The sequence below is a fragment of the Bison bison genome, unplaced genomic scaffold, assembly GCF_000754665.1.
Source record: "Bison bison bison isolate TAMUID 2011002044 unplaced genomic scaffold, Bison_UMD1.0 scf7180017864163, whole genome shotgun sequence".
Taxonomy (NCBI): domain Eukaryota; kingdom Metazoa; phylum Chordata; class Mammalia; order Artiodactyla; family Bovidae; genus Bison; species Bison bison.
In genome coordinates, this window is record NW_011494735.1 from 6,981,352 (window position 1) to 7,001,702 (window position 20,351).

General features: G+C 42.0%; 1 protein-coding gene across 1 annotated transcript in view; it reads left to right on the top strand.

The window, feature by feature from the left end:
• Positions 1-20,351, top strand: part of GRIP1 (glutamate receptor interacting protein 1) — a 464,606-nt gene that overhangs the window by 403,288 nt on the left and 40,967 nt on the right. Inside the window, exons 19-21 of the mRNA XM_010841627.1 lie at positions 5,537-5,681; positions 8,115-8,254; positions 8,423-8,614. Coding sequence (XP_010839929.1) covers positions 5,537-5,681; positions 8,115-8,254; positions 8,423-8,614 — 477 coding nt within the window. The remainder of the gene's footprint in view (positions 1-5,536; positions 5,682-8,114; positions 8,255-8,422; positions 8,615-20,351) is intronic.

Consider the following 20,351-nt stretch of genomic DNA (forward strand, 5'->3'; position numbering starts at 1 on the left):
TTCAATTTTTCTTCTCAGTGGGAAGAGAGGAGGCAAAAGAATTTTATAAAGAAGTATGGGAACACTGCAAGAATACTTAAGAGCTGTAGGATCTCATGGAAAAGGTCTCTAGTCTCAGCTAAGGAGCCTGGAAGGTTTGCAGAAAGATAAGACAGCTAAGCCATGTTATAATGCCATTTGCAGCAACACGGGATGGACCTAGAGATAGTCATACTGAGTGAAGTGAGTCAGGAAAGGAAAAATATCATATGACACCGCTTATATGTGCAATCTAAAAAGAGATGATACAAATGAACTTACAAAACAAAGAGACTCACGGACTTAAGAGAACTAACTTATGGTTGCTGGGGGTTGGGGGGTGGAAAGAAAGGATAATTGAGGAGTTTGGAATGGACATGTATACACTGCTATGTTTAAAATGGATAGCCAACAAGGACCTACTGTATAGCACATGGAACTCTGTTCAATGTTTGTGGCTGCCTGGATGGGAGGGAAATTTGGGGGAGAATAGATACATGTATCAGAGAAGGCAATGGCACCCCACTCCGGTACTCTTGCCTGGAAAATCCCATGGATGGAGGACCCTGGTAGGCTGCAGTCCATGGGGTTGCTAAGAGTCAGACACGACTGAGCAACTTCACTTTCACTTTTCACTTTCATGCATTGGAGAAGGAAATGGCAACCCACTCCAGTGTTCTTGCCTGGAGAATCCCAGGGATGGGGGAGCCTGGTGGGCTGCCATCTATTGGGGTCGCACAGAGTCAGACATGACTGAAGCGACTTAGCAGCAGCAGTAGCAGATACATGTATATGTATGGTTGAGTCCCTTTGTTGTTCGCCTGAAACTGTCATAACATTGTTATCAGCTATACCCCAATACAAAATAAAAAGCCTAAAAATTTTTAGAAAGTGAGAATAAAATTCTCCAGAGGAAGGAAGATGTTTGTGCCCAGGGAGTAACAGGTGCAAGGTTAAAGATGCAAGACAGGTGCTTTTCAAAGGGACCATTGGGGAGAGAATTAGATTGGATTGGAATGGGAAAGGATGGCAGAAGACATAGAGGCTTCAGCCCTGTTCATGCCAAGAGGTTGCATTTTATTCTTCAGTAATCGGGGAACTAATGGAAAGCTTTAAGGAAGAGAGCCACATGTTTAGATTTATTGCTTTCAGAATATCCTGAGAAGGAAAAAGAAAGAATTCAGTGTTGACAGGGCTGGTGAAATAGATGTGGCAGAGAAGGACAAAGAGTAGGAAAAGAATTTAGGGAGAAACCATTGCTGGCAGCAACTGGGCAGAGCTGAGATGGGGCCTCCTCAAGAGCACGTGGCTCCCTGCTTGGTGGGCAGCTGGCTCATAGGGTCTGGTTGTTGTTTAGTTACTAGGTTGTGTCTGACTCTTTGTGACCCTAGGGACTGTAGTCTACCAGGTTCCTCTGTCCACAGGATTTTCCAGGCAAGAATACTGGAGTTTTGTCATTTCCTTCTCCAGGAGATCTTCCTTACCCAGGGATCGAACAAGTGTCTCCTACATTGGCAGGCAGATTCTTTACTGTTGTGCCACCAAAACCTTAACTGGATGGGCCTGGATGGGAGGGGAGTTTCGGGGAGAATGGATACATGTATATGTATGGCTGAGTCCAATTTGTTGTCCATCTGAAACTATCACAACATTGTTAATCAGCTATAATTCAATATAAAATAAAAAGTTTTAAAAATAAATTAAAAATTAATATGAAAATATATTTTAAAAATAAAGACTGTGTAATGAACCATCTACATCACCTAGCATTAATAGCTATTAACTTAGAATCAATCTTGCTTTAGATCTACTCCCACCCTAATTTCCTCATCCCACCCATACACTGAATTATTTTGAAGAAATTTTAGACATCATATCAATGAATGTTGCAAATATCATTAATGTATCCCTAAACAATACTCTTATAAAAGACTTCTAAAATTCAAAACTAAATATCATCACAATAGCAATAATTTTTCAGTTTAGTCGCTCAGTCATGTCCCACTCTTTGTGACCCCATGGACTGCAGCATGCCAGGCTTCCCTGTCCATCACCAACTCCCGGAGTTTACTCAAACTCATGTCTATTGCATCAGTGATGCCACCCAACCATCTCATCCTCTGTCATCCCCTTCTCCTCCTGCCTTCAATCTTTCCCAGCATCGAGGTCTTTTCCAATGAGTCAATTCTTCACATCAGGTGGCCAAAGTATTGGAGTTTCAGCTTCAACATCAGTCCTTCCAATGAATATTCAGGACTGATTTCCTTTAGGATTGACTGGGTTGGATCTCCATTTAGTCCAAGGGACCCTCAAGAGTCTTCTCCAACACCACAGTTCAAAAGCATCAATTCTTCGGTGCTCAGCTTTCTTTATAGTTCAACTCTCACGTCCATACATGACTACTGGAAAAACCATAGATTTGACTAGCCGGACCTTTGTCAGCAAAGGAATGTGTTAGCTTTTTAATATGTTGTCTAAGTTGATCACAGCTTTTCTTCCAAGGAGCAAGCATCTTTGAATTTCATGGCTGCAGTCACCATCTGCAGTGATTTTGGAGCCCCCAAAAATAAAAGTCTCTCACTGTTTCCATTGTTTCCCCATCTATTTGCCATGAAGTGATGGGACTGGATGCCATGATCTTAGTTTTTTTAACACTGAGTTTTAAGCCAGCTTTTTCACTCTCCTCTTTCACCTTCATCAAGAGGCTTCATCAAAAGGCTCTTGAGTTCTTCGTTTTCTGCTGTGAGTGTGGTATCATCCAGCCCAGCATTTCGTATGGTGTACTCTGCATATACATTAAATAAGCAGGGTGACAATATATGTACTCCTTTCCCGATTTGGAGCCAGTCTTTACTCAATGTTCCTGTCTCCCTGGTTTTCATATACATGGATAGATAAGTTTTTCTAAAAACAGTTGCTCTGAATTAGAATCCAAAAAGATGTATTTATTGCTTTTGGTTGTAATGTTTCTTAAATCTTTCCTTTCAAGTTTTTGTTTCGAAGAATTTATTTGTTGAATAAATCAGAAATCAGCTACATATTTGACATTGTCTAAATATAGCATCACATCTTCATTAATATACTGCCATTTTTTTGACTTTCATCTCATCACTATTTAAACTCACTGAGTACCCTAACAAGTGCCTTTTGTTATTGAAACACCTCAGCTGCCTGATTAAAAGTGTCCCCCTACAGAAAGTAGCCTGAAACTGTCCTAAACACGTTTACTCCTTTCCTGGTGTTATTTTGTCATCTTAGTGATACAAGTTGCAAAACTGTCCGGAAATAACACAGGGCACTGGCTGTTATGCGCGTTCAGATAACTGGGTTACCTGAAGAACAAGTTAACTGGAGTTGGTTTCTCCCCACTCTCCTAGAGAGTGGGACTGCACCCAGCTCAGCTTCCTACAGGCCAGCGGTTGGTTTCATCCGGACTGAAGTTTCAGTGGAAACTTCCCACAGTTTTCTGGGCTCTGGGCAGCTGGGTTCCATGTACTTGGTAACCGGCATTTCCCACAACTCCCGTAAAGAGCTGATGGCCAGATCCAGAATGCTTGGTGCCCATTGACATGCCAGTGTTCATGATTGCCCTATAAGGAAGAAGGGCAGTAAAACGGCCAGGTCTTCCCACTGGCAGGCACATCAGAGTGCCTCCTCAGTAACTAACATTTACTGTACCAAGGTTTACTAATCAAATTACTCACCTAGAATTTTATGCCGAATATAGTTGTTGGCAGAGACTGCAAAGTACGTGTACTCTTCCAGTAGTACCCTAATCGTTTATGTAAAACCCAGCTCTGATGGGCAATGATATGTCACAGTGTACAAAAAGTTAGACTTGTGACTCTGCCTCCGTTTTTGGTTACTCTGTATCCCGGTGTTTCTCTCAGCAGCTGCTTGGCAGGCCAGCACCAAGCCTATTGACCACAAGTAAAACAGAACCCTGGTAAACCACCAAATAGAGCTGTTGAAGGCTTGATGTGGAGGATTCTCAGCTGCCAGTATAAATTTGAGTCTAATGTTGAAGATGTTTATACCCTAGATGTTGATGTAAGCATTGCAGTGTGGGAGATGGTTTTTATTCTCTATGTATAGAGCTTCTTCTGAGTAGATGGAGCAGTGAGGAAGTAGAGGTGATGGGTACATCCCCAAACTCCTAAACGCCAGAGGTGAAGAAAGTGCTGGCTGGAGAGTATACATCGCTTCCTACATTTCTCTACAGACCTTTCTATTTTATATTCATTGTAATTCTTCACTGCACACACAGATAATTGAATTGTTAATTCAAGCTTTTCTATTCCTCCTATTTTAGGGCCTCATATCATAAATGAACAGCTGCTCATTGCAGAAATGTGACTGTGTTAATGCTTCACTGGGATACAGCCTGACTATAAAAGCTGACTATTTTGTTAAAGTATCTACTGAACCATTTCACTGTATCCTTTGGTACAGCAATGAACAACTCCTTAACCATTCACAGTTCCCAGGCCCAAGGAATAAAACAAGATATACCCAGAATGTCTTATTTCAGCATGTCATCAGCAAATAAAACCCTCTGAATTTTGAGACTTCGTATTTGCAACCTTGACATTGTCAAAACACCCAACCATGTTGAAGGTGTCCCATGATATCTTTCAAGCCAAGGCTTTAAGCAGACCATACTCACAAATATTTTCCTTCATACTAACATTAAATGGTAAAAATTAGGTCACTACAGTGTGGCAACATGGTATATACTACTGAAATGTTATTTACATGACTCCTAGTCTCAAGAACAGAGGGGAGAAAATCATTCAAACCTGTATTTTGGGAAAAGAATCTAAAAAAGAGTGGATATATGTTTAACTGAATCACTGCTGTACAACTGAGACAAACACAACATTGCAAATCAGCTACAACAAACAATTTTTTAAAAACCCTCTGAATATCTGTGTATTTGTGAATAAGATTCACATTTTAAGACACAATCAATGAAACGATAGATAAGGGGCTGCAGATTTCCAAGCCCCACTTAACCATGCATATATTCAAGTTTGCTGTAACCATGAGTAAAATCAACTTTTCTCTATTGAGAGTTAGCTTGCTTGTAAAGCCTGAAAACAAGAATTGCATGGCCCAATCTCTGTTTACTGCATGATTCTTTCCACCCTTATTGCCTCCTTAACCATGTGTTCAGCCCCCAGATATTTATGACACACTCACAAAACACTAGGCAAGCACTGTGCAAGGCAGGAACACCATATTAAAAGGCCTGCAGTGCCAGCTGGGTAGCTCCCTCACAGGTTTAAAACATAAGTCATTAGGCAGAGAACCCCTTCCTTGATACGTGACAGCAACACCCCTATTTTAGAATGTTACAGCCAACTAAGGAAATGCTACTTCCCAAAATAATTATTTTCTGAGACATAATGCTTTAATGATGATGTTTTGAATTTCTTATTTCATGTATGAAGATATGTGTCTTTTTACTCTGCTTCTTCCAAAGAAACCAATTATGATTCATTGGCATTTATTGCAGATGAACAAGAAAGTTCTGGAGCAATTATTTACACCGTGGAGCTGAAGCGCTACGGGGGGCCTCTTGGCATCACAATTTCAGGAACTGAAGAGCCGTTTGATCCTATAATCATTTCAAGCCTCACTAAAGGGGGATTAGCTGAAAGGTACCGCTTGAATCAACTGCTACAAGTACCTGTGTCTGAAATGGGTTTCCTTCCTCACAGCCGCGTAAAAACATGCTTCCCTCACCTGCTTGTTTATCTGTTGACTTTTTAAAATCGGCACAAAGGATTGATTTTAGAGCTTGAGAACTCTCAGGCAGAGCTCTGACTTGAAGGGCATCTTAAAAGCAGTAAAAAGTGTCCTGGGCTTAGCCTTGATATTAGTCTCCAGAAACGTATCAACTGACCACAGTCGACTAGAGGTAAATTTATCCTGTGTCCATTTTGAGAGGAGGAGACTAAAGTGCAAGGAGGTTAAAAGGCTTGTCTGATTCAATTCAGCAAATGTTTTCAGAGCCCCTGTTACCTGACAGGTACTTGGCTTAGCTGTGGAGAGAATGACTGACATAAGCTTCGTCTTCAAAGATTTCAGACCACAGTGTAGGGACCTAATAACATCTTGAAATTCGGAATGCACATTTGTCCCTTTGGCAGTTTGTTTCTGTTTGCATGCATCCCACCACCACCTCTCACACTTATTGCTTCCCAGGACAATGTTGTGGGACATATTTCAAACCCCATAACCAGATCTATCCTCCAGTAACCTAGCTCAGGTGCACACATACGTTGCTCATGCTGACACTTGAAGACAATGGTTTGCAAAATAGAGATGCAGCATCACAGAATTTTGGAGCTGCAAGGCACCTTAGAAAATCAGCTTATCCAGCATCCTCATCTGGTAGGTGAGGGCACTGAGGAGCTCCAGAAGGGTGGTCTGATGAAAGTTTGCATTCTGATGTTGACAGAGACACCTATGACATGTACCCTCCAGCCATCCCCCCAGCCTAGGTTTCATCTGTTAAGAGAGACAAGAGGGAATGATTAATATTGATCTGATTCGGCAACCTCCTAGTCAAGTGTTCTATGGCTCACAGTATGGCTCTTCCATAAACTGGAGATTTTTTTTTGGTCAGATCTTAGTTGCCAACCAGGGATTGAACCCAGGCCACAGCAATGGAAGCGTGAGTCCTACCATTGGACTGCCAGGGAACTCCCTGGAGACTCTTTATGAAAGAATGAATTGATTTTTTTTTTCAGGAAAAAAAATATTTCTCAAGAGTAGATGCATCAATAGACTCGTTAGGCAGCCCCTTATAATCTGGTGTGTGACCCAGTGTCACCAACGATGCCCACCACCCCCAGAGCAGGCTGGGGTCAGATCACTCAGGCACGAGCAGCCTGTGAGTTGGCTTCCTTCACTCATGTGTTTAAAATGAACCAGCACCACAGAGGCTAGCACATGGGATTCCCACTCTATGTCCTTCAGCCCAGGTCGAGAGATCTTTAAACCTTTCCTAGGGGGACTTTCCTGGTAGTCCAGTGGTTAAGACTTCAAGCTCCACCTGCAAGGGACTTGGGTTTGATCCCTGATTGGGGAACTAGGATCCCACATGCCGCATGGTGGCCAAAAAATAAAATTAAACCTTTCCTGAGTTTGACTGCTGTGAGTCTGTTCCTTCCCTACCTGTGCTTCCAAACAAAGATAGATATGGTGAACATCAGAATTATAACTTCCAGTCTGCTAGTTCAGAATTGGGTGAGGATGGGAAGAGAAGGGAAAACATTAAAGGTTTCTCTGTTGATCAGTAAATTAATTTTATTTTTCCACATTTCAAGCAGAACGTTAATCCCTTTACATGTGTTTTCCAATTTAGTCCTCAGAGATTCCCTGTGAGATGATTTTCTCCATTGTAGTGATGAGGAAACTGACACCTAGACAGGTGAAAATTAAGTGCCCAAGTCACACGGCTGGTAGGTGACAGAGTTGGCATCAAACAGATTGATTCCTGGGACCTCTATGGCAGTTCAGTGGTTAGGACTCTGCACTTCCACTACTGGGAGCACAGTTTCGATCCCTGCAACCTGGGATCTAAGATCCTGCAAGCCACGTGATGTGGCCACAAAAAGAAAAAAATGTATTGATTCCTGAGTTCAACCTTTTCAATCCTTGGAATCACCACCACAGTCTTTTGTCTAAGCCTTGCTTCCAGTAAGCTGGGATACTGATTGTGTTCAATCATTTCTAAGTCTGTAGAAAGAAGGACTGCTCCATGCTAAACATCACTATGTTGATTGACCAATATTGTTTGTTTCCTTGGGATTTTGCAGAGTGTTATCAGCTAACTCCACTTTCTTGGAATTTAAAAAGCACACAAGTCCTTTTTAAAAACTAATTAAAACTTTTTTTTATTTTATTTGAAACTGAAAAGTAATTCACAATGGAAGGCAGTCATCTTATAACATTGCCCAGGAGACAGCAAGGAGTGACTTCGAGAGACCCTTGCCAAGTCTTTATTGTTGTGAATATATGAAGTATGTCAGGGAATTTACATTCAGGGATTATTTCTACCTTTCCTATTATTATTTGTGTTTCAGAACTGGTGCGATCCACATAGGAGACCGAATCCTAGCCATCAACAGCAGCAGCTTAAAAGGGAAACCTCTGAGTGAAGCCATCCATTTGTTACAGATGGCAGGAGAGACTGTCACCTTGAAAATTAAGAAGCAGACAGATGGTGAGTGGATCAAGAGCCACAATTAAGGATTTCCAGTGCATTTCCTTCCCTAAAAGCATGTGCAAATATCTACGTGTATATTTCTGGGGAAATGACTCTTCAGCCAGGGGGTGTTGGCATATCTTTGTATTTATATTTACTCTGATACTTAAGCTCTTTTCCTTAAAGCCCAATCAGCATCAAGTCCCAAGAAATTCCCTGTTGCCAGCCACTTGAGTGACCTGGGAGATGTGGAGGACCCATCTCCAGCACAGAAGCCAAGCAAACTCAGCGACACATACCCCTCCACTGTGCCCAGCGTGGACAGTGCTGTGGATTCATGGGATGGCTCTGGAATAGAAAGCAGCTATGGGAATCAAGGTATGTCCTAGCCGCGGGGAACCGGAGATTTATCATTGGTGAGGCTCATGTTTCTCAAAGATCCACCTTTTGTTCCATGAGAAGAATATTTTACTTGTGTTTGCTGCTACTGCTGCTGCTAAGTCGCTTCAGTCGTGTCCAACTCTATGCGACCCCATGGACTGCAGCCTACCAGGCTCCCCCGTCCCTGGGATTCTCCAGGCGAGAACACTGGAGTGGGTTGCCATTTCCTTCTCCAGTGCATGAAAGTGGTCAGTGAAAGTGAAGTCGCTCAGTCATGTCCGACTCTTCGCGACACCATGGACTGCGGCCCACCAGGCTCCTCCATCCATGGGATTTTCCAGGCAACAGTACTGGAGTGGGGTACCATTGCCTTCTCCCTGTGTCTACATGAATGCAAACATAGCAAACACATTGAATATTGTGGCCTTGAATTTCCTCCTCTTTAATGCTATGAACATTTAACAGTTATGAACATCTATTCAATACTAGGAGACCCCCGTTAGATCTACTGCTGTCCAAGTGTTCGATCCAGGGCTTGTTCTTCAAGCATAGATTAATATGAGGCAAACCACATGATATGTTGGGTCAATGAAGACCAGCTGCATTGTCTTACTTTTTCAGCAACCTCTGCACAAAGGTGGAATAGAGAATGCTGGAGGCATGCAAGGAGATGAGCCAAAGATTTGTGACCCCATTTATTCCTGCCTCTTCCTGACTTTTCATAGCAACTTGTAGGGGTTTCCTCCAATACTCATCCTTAGAGTTTTCTATACTGTTAATCATAGTATGAAAAGTGAAAGTCGTGTCCAACTCTTTGCAACCCCATGGGCTATACAGTCCATGGGATTCTCCAGGCCAGAATACTGGAGTGGGTAGCCATTTCCTTCTCAAGGGGAATCTTCCCAACCCAGGGAATTAACCCAGGTCTCCTGCATTGCAGGCAGATTCTTTACCAACTGAGCCACGAGGGAAGCCCTAATCATAGTATGCAAAAGTATATAGTAGTTTTTCTTCACAAACCTCATCTTCATGTGATGAAGTATAACCTGTATGAAAAGTTAAACCTTGGTAACAGATTCTGAGTACCAAAAAGTGTTAGACAGAAGACAGAATATAAACACTTATTTAATTTATTTTTTTAATATTTATTTATCTATTTGGCTGTGCCGGGTCTTTGTTATGGCACACAGGATCTGTGGTTGCGGCATGTGGGATCTAGTTACCTCACCAGGGGTTGAACCCTCGCTACTTGCGTTGGGAGCACAGAGCCTTAGCCGCTGGACCACCAGGAAAGTCCCTAAAGGCTTCTTTTAAAAATATGCCTCCTTCTCAGTGATGCTTAGCATCCAAAGATAAGTGAGTCAAAAACTCTCTGTATTTATTCTCATCTAAGCTTTGTGTGTGTGTTGTACTAATCATTCAGTTCTGTCCGACTCTTTGCGACCTTACCGTCTCTCTAATGCTCTGTGTAAATTCCAGCCTACGAATCCCTTTTCTGCTCTAGGTTTAAGTCAAAGAATCAAATAGATAAATGGCTTGGAGAACACATGTGTGGATGAGAGAGTTGCTTTGTAAATTCGGTAACTGCTTTTGAGGAGAATCTGTATCCAGTTTGCTCTCTTCCTGGTTCTAGTTTTTCCCTCTCAGCCCACTTCTGCTTATGACACTTTCTATTAAATCCTTTGAAGGGTGGAGAAGAAAGAAAAGAAATGATATTTCAAAGTTGTCATTACTTGTTAGAGATGATATTGGAGTTTGGTGGAAAAAGTATTTTGAAGACCCCAAAGAGGATTGGGACTTTCATTTATCTGGCAAGTAATTTATCCAAGTCCAAATACCTTGTGAAAGTTAGCTATGCCACCAAATAACAGATATTATTATTCCCGGTGAGTTCATGAGATCCCAGAGAGCACTCTGGATAAAGGGCCCAACTCAAATTCTGTCAATGTAGACTGAAGTTTATTTATTAATGTGTTTGTTTATTGTTTATTTACTAATGTGGAAACTTTTTATTGCACAGATTTCAGTGAGCTATTGATTATAAGGAGCTATGCCCCTGAGTGATGTGTGAGAACTTAGCTACTCTATACTTATACACAATAAGATCAGGCCCAGGTTTAGCATGTGGAATGTAAGGCCTTTCCCTCATTTATAAAAGAAGAAGAACCATTTATTATTTATGAGGGATTTTGGAAATTTGAAATCCTAGATGGGGAATAGTAGTCATCATAATAAGAAATTTGGCATTTATAAATTAAAAATCATTACAGGTTTGAGGAGAGAGAACAGAGATATAGAGAAAATGGCAGTTGGAGTAGAACTGACATCTTACAAGATGATGAAAAATTAATAATAATACCTTGTATTTGTAAAACACTTTAGAGTTTATAAAGCACTTTTACGTTAACTCATTTCAAGTGATTCTCATAAGGAACATGGAAGCTGAAACCACAGGATTTCGATGTTGGGAGTGATTTTGAAGTCAGCTGGTCTCACACCCGGTACAGCCCTTGATGGCCTGTCCAGCCTGGCTGCCCGCCGTCACACGACATGGGCTGCAGTGCCTGCAGCGACAGGTTGCTCCCTAACTGCTAAGGCAGCTCTCCCAGCTCCCCGTAGCAAGAGCTGACGGCTTGCATTCTCACTTGTATTGAGCTGAAATGTGTCAGCATGTAGCTTCGGCCTATTAGTTCTAGTTCTGCCCTCAAGGTCATCCGAACTAAAGCCTCCTCCACTTGACAGCCCCTCAACTGCTCAAAGACAGCCCTCATGCCTCTTTTGAACTTTTCCTTCTCTGAGCAAAATAGCCCCGGTTCCTTTCCCGGTTCCTCACATGGCTTACTTTTGAACATCTTTATCATCCTGGGAGCCTCTCTTCTGACGATGTTCAAGTTTAACTCTGTACAAGTGTAGCGCTCAGAAAGGAAAGTCATACTACGGTCTGGCAGGCCAGAGCCACGCAAGTCACTCGTCTGTCACCTTCATCCCTGGAGACTGTAGAACCCATCAGCGCAGTCTACCTCAGCATAAGAATTCTGGTGATCACTTCCTGTCACTCATTTTTTTTTTGGCCACCCCTTGTAGCATGTGGGATCTTAGTTCCCTGCCCAGGGATCAAAGCTGTGCCCCCTGCATTGGGAGTGCAGAGTCTTAACCACTGGACCACCAGGGAAGTCCCCTGTCTGTTGCTCATCTTGAGCTTGTTGTTTACCAAGATCTCAAAGTCTGTCTTTTTCCCCTTTCCTTGTGATGTTGAGCTTAAACCTGATCTCTCCAGATAGTGCTTGTGAAACTGACTTTTTAAAGGAAGGTATAGAAGGTATCACCTTTTCCCCCCGTGATATATCATATTGTGAGATATTCTCTCTCCATCCTGTCTGCACAGCCTCTCAGCAGACCATATCTCAGGAACACTTTTACCTTCAAGTCTATAATAGTTGTCCCATTACCAGTAGGATATTGTACCTCCATCACACACATCTTCCTCCACAGGCCAGGAATTCTTTTCTCTGTGGGCACCTTTCTTATTGGTCTCTGCATCTAGTCCAAAAATGTCAAGCTTGCTGCATGCATTCATTCAGCAAATATGTAATGACTGGCATAATAGAAGGCCAGCACATGATGGGTATACAAGATTGCACAAAGAGACAGCTTCCTGATTCTTGTGGAAGAGGTCACCCAGCTGAAGGACCAGACGGTTAACAAGTACCAACAGTGTGAATTTTTACTTAGTTAAAGAAAAGGGAAAAAGGATGGTGTAATCAAAGCTGGTGGAGAAAGAAGGAGTGAGTTTAAAGAAGTCTCACAGTGGGATGACTCTCAAATCTATTGATGCAGACTGCGTCTAACCTGCCTCTGGGGACCAGCTTCTTTCACACCCCATTCTCTTGACCCTTATATTCATGTCCTTCTGCCTTACCAAGAGCTTATGCTTATGGGCCCCTTATAGCCCTTTATTCTTCCTTCAAACTCTAAGAAAAGCCTATAATTGCTTTCCTTAGAATTTGCAAAGGTCAATCAATACAAGAGGAGACTGACAAAAAGGTGGTACCTGGGCTCTGTCATACTCCTAGATAGTGAGACTCGTGATGTCTGTATTTCTTGACTCTTAAGTCAGGCAGTCTTATCCTGTTGTACATATTCTTTAGATAGTTCTCTCCTTTGAGTTCACTTTTTTTTTAGTTTTAATGAGGTGTAATTGACAAAATTATATGTATTTAAGGTATGCAATATAATGACTTGATATCCATGTATATAGTGAAATGATTACTACCAAGTTGATTACCACATCTATCATCTCACATAGTTACCGTGTGTGTGTGTGTGTGTGTGTGTGTGTTTGGTGAGAAGGCTTAAGGTTTACTTTCTTTGCATCACATATACAATATAGCAGTATGCCAGTTCTGATCCCCAGAAATTATCCATCTTATAAATGAAAGTTTGCATCCTTAGACCCATATCTCTCCATTTCTTCCACCCTCCAACCCTTGGCAACCACATTCTACTCTCTGTTTCTATGAGTTTGGCTTTATTTTTAGATTTCACAGATAAGTGAACTCATATAGTATTTGTCTTTTTCTCTCTGGCTTATTTCATTAGCATAATTTCCTCCAGGTTCATCCATGTTGTCGCAAATGGCAGAATTTTCTTCTTTGTCATGGCTAAGGAATTTCCCTTGTACGTATACATATATCCCACATTTTATCCATTCATTCATTGGCAGGCACTTTGGTTGTTTCCATATCTTGGCTATTGTGAATAAGAATCCAATGACATAGGAGTAAAGCCATCTCTTCTATACAGATTCTATTTCCTTCTGATACATACCCAGAAGTGGGATTGCTGGATCCTTTTTGAGGTCATTTTGATCATTTGTATTCCCTCAGAAAAAATAAAGCAACTCCATTTCATCCAGTTTTTCAAATGTATTTGCTTATAATTACATAATCTCATTTGGGTCTTGTCATTTTTTCTTGGTTTCTATAATTATATTCCCAATATGGTTCTGTATCCAGTGTATTTGTCCTTTTATTCTTTTTCCCCATGATTATATTGGTAGTGGTTTATTTTTATTTAGCTTTTCTTTTGTACAAGGAACTTGCTCTTGCATTTATTTAATTTCACTCTGATTTTTTAAAAAATAAGTCTTTGCTTTTAATTTGATTAACTTTTTTCTGTTCTTCTTAGATTTTGTTCTGCTTATGATTCGTCTGTCTCCATACTGTCTTATAGTTTTCATCAAAGATGATGGTGATTTGTCAGAAAAAATCACCAACATGTACAGACAGTCCGACTTTCCTTGAATGTAGTTAGGGAACACAAAATGGTACAAAGAGTAGCACAGAGCAGGAAACTCAGCAGGATTTTCTCCATTGGGGAAAGAGCAGGGGCATCTTTCTTTTCCATTTGTTTCCTTATCTCTATGAACTCATGTTTCATCTCCTTCAGTGATCCTGCCTTGCCCAGTTTTTCTTGAGCTCTCGTGTCTATCATCTCTTGTTTTATAGAGACATGTATTTTTTTTAATTTTGTGATAAAATATTTGGTCATATTTATCATTTGCTCCATAACAGCCTTTTCTCATGAGTATCCTTCATCTGTTATTTCTTTGTTTTTCTATTCCCTCTCTCTTTTTGTAATATTAACTTAGTTTATGTCTTATAGTAAGTAAGTGAAGTCGCTCAGTCCTGTCCGACTCTTGGCAACCCCATGGACTGTAGCCTACCAGGCTCCTCTGTCCATGGAATTTTCCAGGCAATAGTACTGGAGTGGATTGCCATTTCCTTCTCCAGCGGATATTCCCCACCCAGGGATCAAACCCGGGTCTCCTGCATTATAGACAGACGCTTTACCGTCTTATAGTAGTTCCCTTTAAATTATTGCGTATCTTTAAATGCAGTGACTTCTTCATGAATTGAAAGTGAAAAGTGAAAGTGAAAGTGATTCACTCGTGTCTGACTCTTTGCAAGCCCATGGACTGTACAGTCCATGGAATTCTCCAGACCGTAATACTGGAGTGGGTAGCCTTTCCCTTCTCCAGGGGATCTTCCCAACCCAGGGATCGAACCCAGGTCTCCTGCATAAAGGTCTTCTTCATGAATTGGAAGGGTGCAAAATTTACCCACAGTTCACAGTTCCTGTGATGAGTGCATTCTTTCTCTGCCAGCAGAGGGCAGCACATTCAGGCCAACCACAATACAGAATTTCTGCCACCCTGCCTCACTAAGAGATTGCCTCTTCCAGTCTGTGGCTCATCTGGAGGTACTCTCAGCCCACCTTGCTGGCTTGGTGCCAAATGGGCTGTAGGGCACTTTCTGCCCACCAGTCATTGCAACCATTCTAGTGTTCCAAACAAAACATTGTTTTGCCTCACGCCGGGGCCCCTGCTTTGGAGGACTGGACTTTCTCCAACATCTCTGGACAGGGACTTCCCTGGCAGTATAGTGGTTAGAACTCCGTGCTTCCACTGCAGGGACTGTGGGTTCAGTCCCTGGTCTGAGAAGTAAGATCCCACATGCTGTGTGTAGTGTGGCCAAAAAAAAAAAAAAAGTTTCTGGTCAGAGATGTCTCCTCTTGGCTTCCTAACACCACCGCTCATTTGCCTTTCACTGAACTTAGTTAAGTTTCCCTATGCATTATGGTTCAGTATTCTAGGTTTGCTGAAGATAGAGTTTGCATTCTGTTATTTGCCATCCATTTTTGTTTTGAGGTGATTTCTAAGAGAAGGTAGAACTATTTTTGCTCTGCCTTTCTAGCATTGGAGAGTGAGCCAGAGTTCACTCCAGTTCCATCTAAACACTTTGAACATTTCTTGGCAAGTGCAATTGCAAATAATTACACAAATGTATGATTTGATTTTCTCATTTTTAACAAAATTGGGGCTGTAGGAAATAAATTTGGCAGGAGATTATCTGGCTCACTCTCCTATGCTAAAATTGGCTTCCAAAAATCAAATTAATGGCAGGAGCTACAATCACAAAATTGTAGAGTTGAAGATTGATCCTCAAAACTATTTTCTGATTTTAAACTTTATGAATAAGAACCAACATTGCTTAGTTCACTTTTCTAAATTAATAGGAATGTGAATTAATAGCAAATGGAAGATATTTATCTGCACAGTATTGTGGTATTAAAAACCAAGTTGTGTAATATTGGAGTATCCAAACTTTACAAATTTCTCTGAGGTGTAGTTGCACTAAAAATAAAAACTATTATACCAAAATTCCATCAACATTCAAAAGTACCTACATTTGTGAAGACCTATTTTTCATCATGCAAGTGAATAAAATTAAACTCTTAAAACACTAAAATTAAACACCTAAAATTAAACTCTTAATGAAAAAAATCTAGACTGATTTTTTTTTCTTTTGGCCACACCTCAAGGCATGCAAGATCTTGGTTCCCTGACCAAGGATCAAACCCGTGCCCTCTGTAGTGAAAGCATGGAGCCTTTCTGCTAAACCGTCAGGGGTCCCTGACCCCCAGGATCTAATGCCTAATGATCTGAGGTGCAGCTAATATAATAATAATAGAAATAAAGTGCACACTAAATATAATGTGCTTGAATCATCAGGAAAGCATCCCTGCCCCCCCCAACCCTATCCATGGAAAAGCTGTCTTCCAGGAAACTGGTCCTTGGTTCCAAAAAGATTGGGGACTGCTGCCAAGCTGAATTGTATACCTTGTGTTAGTTTGCTTGGGCTGCTGTAACAAAGCACCACATACTGGTGGCTTAAGCAACAGAAATTCATTTTTTTATTGTCTGGGAGGCTAGAAGTCCTTGATCAGGTGTTGGCAGGTTTGCTGTCTCCTGGGGCCCCCTCTGTCCTTGGTCTGCAGATGGCCACCTTCTCAATGAGTCCTCACATGGCCTTTCCTCTGTGTATGTGCATTCCTGTGTGTGTCCACATGTCCTCCTCATAAGGACACTCATCCCATGGGACCATGGTCCCACCCTCAGGATCTCATTTAACCTTACTTACCACTTTAAAAGCCCAATTTCCAAATAAAGTCCCATTAGAGCAAGGTCTGTCTAGTCAAGGCTATGGTTTTTCCAGTGGTCATGTATGGATGTGAGAGTTGGACTGTGAAGAAAGCTGAGCGCCAAAGAATTGATGCTTTTGAACTGTGGTGTTGGAGAAGACTCTTGAGAGTCCCTTGGACTGCAAGGAGATCCAACCAGTCCATTCTAAAGGAGATCCGTCCTGGGATTTCTTTGGAGGGAATGATGCTGAAGCTGAAACTCTAGTACTTCGGCCACCTCATGCAAAGAGTTGACTCATTGGAAGACTCTGATACTGGGAGGGATTGGGGGCAGGAGGAGAAGGGGATGACAGAGGATGAGATGGCTGGATGGCATCACTGACTCGATGGACGTGAGTCTGAGTGAACTCCAGGAGCTGGTGATGGACAGGGAGGCCTGGCGTGCTGCGATTCATGGGGTCGCAAAGAGTTGGACACGACTGAGTGACTGAACTGAACTGAACTGAGGGGATCAACTTATGAGTTGGGGGGACACAATTCAGTCCATAACATCCTTCGTATTATGATACAAAGTATAAGACCAGATACTGAAACCTGGATGTGAAAGAAAGAAGGAAGGGCAAAAGGGAAAGGAGGGGAAAAAAAGAAAAATGAAAACGGTTTCCAGTTCTAAATAAAAAGAATAATTACTTAGGAAATACATTCTTAATTACTTCTATATTTCAATTTTTAAGTGATTTTGCATTTTAAAACTAGTTTGCAGTATCATACCTGTTAATTTTATGTGCTTACATCATCACTCAATAAAAACAAAGTCTAATTATACTTCTGGCAATTGATTTTTCTGATACCTGGGCTGCCTCATTTATTTTATTCTTGTCATGGCTTTTAAGTTTGGTGTCTAGTGTAAAGGTATATTCCTCAGAGCCTATTAACATCTTCTCAGCTATGGAAACCAGCCTGCCTTTACCCAAACCCGATTTCCCCGAGATATTCTCTATTTTAAATTATGCTGTCATCATCTACCTGCATCAGTTAAGGAGTAGACTCACTTACAGAGAAAAGAAAATACAAGGACAGTGTTTAAACAAGATAGTGGGTTATTTTTCTCCCATTGTTGGAAACAGTGTGGGAAGACAGGTAGCCCCACAGTGTTATCAGGACCCAGGCATCTTCCTGCTTTCTACTATCTTAACATCTCCACTGTTATCAAAAATGTGCGGTCCGGCTGCTTGCCACTTCAAAGCCAATAAACAGGCCAGGTTGGTGGAAAGGAAAGTTTGCTTTATGTCAGATGCTGGCAACTGGAGGGGGTGAGGTTGGCTATCTGTCCAAAGGCCAACTCCCCTCCACTAACAACCACTGGGACCAGAACTTTTAGGCAGAGGGAAGGTGCTACATGCAGAAGCGGCACAGTCAGCTCTGACTGTCATCTTCAGATTGGTCATCGGCCATCTGACCAGTGTCATCTTGGTTGTTTTAGGTAGTTAGTCTTCAGTTCCAGGGTCAGATTGTTTCCATTTCTTTGAGGCCAATTCTCAGAATTGTGGCAGCTTATGTCATGGGTATAGTCTGGTCATCATGTAGTTAACTTTTTCCATCTGATGGGGGTGTCAGTATCTATAAGACAGCTCACAGGACATGGCTCAGGTTATTATCTATAGCCCTTGAGAAGGAACTAAAGGTCCTTGACTATGCTTAATGTTGTTGTTCAGTCACTTAGTCACATCTGACTCTGTGTGACCCTGTGGACTGCAACATTCCAGGCTTTCCTATCCTTCACTGTCTCCTGGAGTTTGCTCAAGCTCATGTCTGTTGAGTCAGCCATCCAACCATCTCCTCCTCTGCTGTCCCCTTCTTGTCTTGCCTTCAATCTTTCCCAGCATCAGGGTCTTTTCCAGTGAGTTGGCTTTGTGTCAGGTGGCCAAAGTATTGGAGCTTCAACTACAGCAGCAGTCCTTCCAAGGAATATTCAGGGTTGATCTCCTTTCAGTTCAGTTCAGTCGCTCAGTTGTGTCCAACTCTTTGCAACCCCATGAATCGAAGCACGCCAGGCCTCCCTGTCCATCACCAACTCCCGGAGTTCACTCAGACTCACGTCCATCGAGTCAGTAATGCCATCCAGCCATCTCATCCTCTGTCATCCCCTTCTCCTCCTGCCCCCAATCCCTCCCAGCATCAGAGCTCCTTTAGTATCGACTAATTTGATCTCCTCGGTGTCCAAGAGACTCTCAAGAGTCCTCTCCAGCACCACAGTTCAAATCCAGTAATCATGTACGGATATGAGAGTTGGACCATAAAGAAGAATGAGGGCCAAAGGATTGATGCTTAATGACTACATTATTATTGTTTGGTCTCTTTTTACTGTTTTCCTTTGTTTCTGCATGTTCTCATTTCTCTGATTAAACTTATTCTTTGACTACAGTTTTCCACAGACAAAAGACAGGCAGAGGACACGGGGGTGGCGGGGAGGGATGTGCCAAGAACCATAGGGTGCTGCTCTGCTTCGTTCATCTCTCCATTCACCGCCATTGCCTTTGTTATAAAGCCTTCATCAGGCTTGAAACAGTTATTTCCTCGATCATCTTACTTTGAGCATCTTACCATTCTGTATTACTATCAGTGAGCTTTAGAGAAACTAAAACAATCAGTTAAATTAGTTCAGTTGCTCAGTCGTGTCCGACTCTTTGCGACCCCATGAATTGCAGCACGCCAGGCCTCCCTGTCCATCACCAACTCCCGGAGTTCAGTCAAACTTACATCCATCGAGTCAGTGATGCCATCCAGCCATCTCATCCTCTGTCGTCCCCTTCTCCTCTTGCCCCCAATCCCTTCCAGCATCAGAGTCTTTTCCAATGAGTCAACTCTTTGCATGAGGTGGCCAAAGTACTGGAGTTTCAGCTTTAGCATTATTCCTTCCAAAGAAATCCCAGGGCTGATCTCCTTCAGAATGGACTGGTTGGATCTCCTTGCAGTCCAAGGGACTCTCAAGAGTCATCTCCAACACCACAGTTCAAATCATCAATTCTTCGGCACTCAGCTTTCTTCACAGTCCAATTTTCACATCCATACGTGACCACTGGAAAAACCATAGCCTTGACTAGACGGACCTTTGTTGGCAAAGTAATGTTTTGAATATGCTATCTAGGTTGGTCATAACTTTCCTTCCAAGGAGTAAGCGTCTTAATTTCATGGCTGCAATCACCATATACTGTGATTTTGGAACCCCCAAAAATAAAAGTCTGACACTGTTTCCACTGTTTCCCCATCTATTTCCCATGAAATGATGGGACCAGATGCCATGATCTTTGTTTTCTGAATGTTGAGCTTTAAGCCAACTTTTTCACTCTCCTCTTTCACTTTCATCAAGAGGCTTTTTAGTTCCTCTTTACTTTCTGCCATAAGGGTGGTGTCATCTGCATATCTGAGGTTATTGAGATTTCTCCCAGCAATCTTGATTCCAGCGTGTGCTTCTTCCAGCCCAGCATTTCTCATGGTGTACTTTGCATATAAGTTAAATAAGCAGGGTAACAATATACAGCCTTGACGTACTCCTTTTCCTATTTGGAACCAGTCTGTTGTTCCCTGTCCAGTTGTAACTGTTGCTTCCTGACCTGCATATAGGTTTCTCAAGAGGCAGGTCAGGTGATGTGGTATTCCCATCTCTTTCAGAATTTTCCATATTTTATTGTGATCCACACAGTCAAAGGCTTTGGCATAGTCAATAAAGCAGAAATAGATGTTTTTCTGG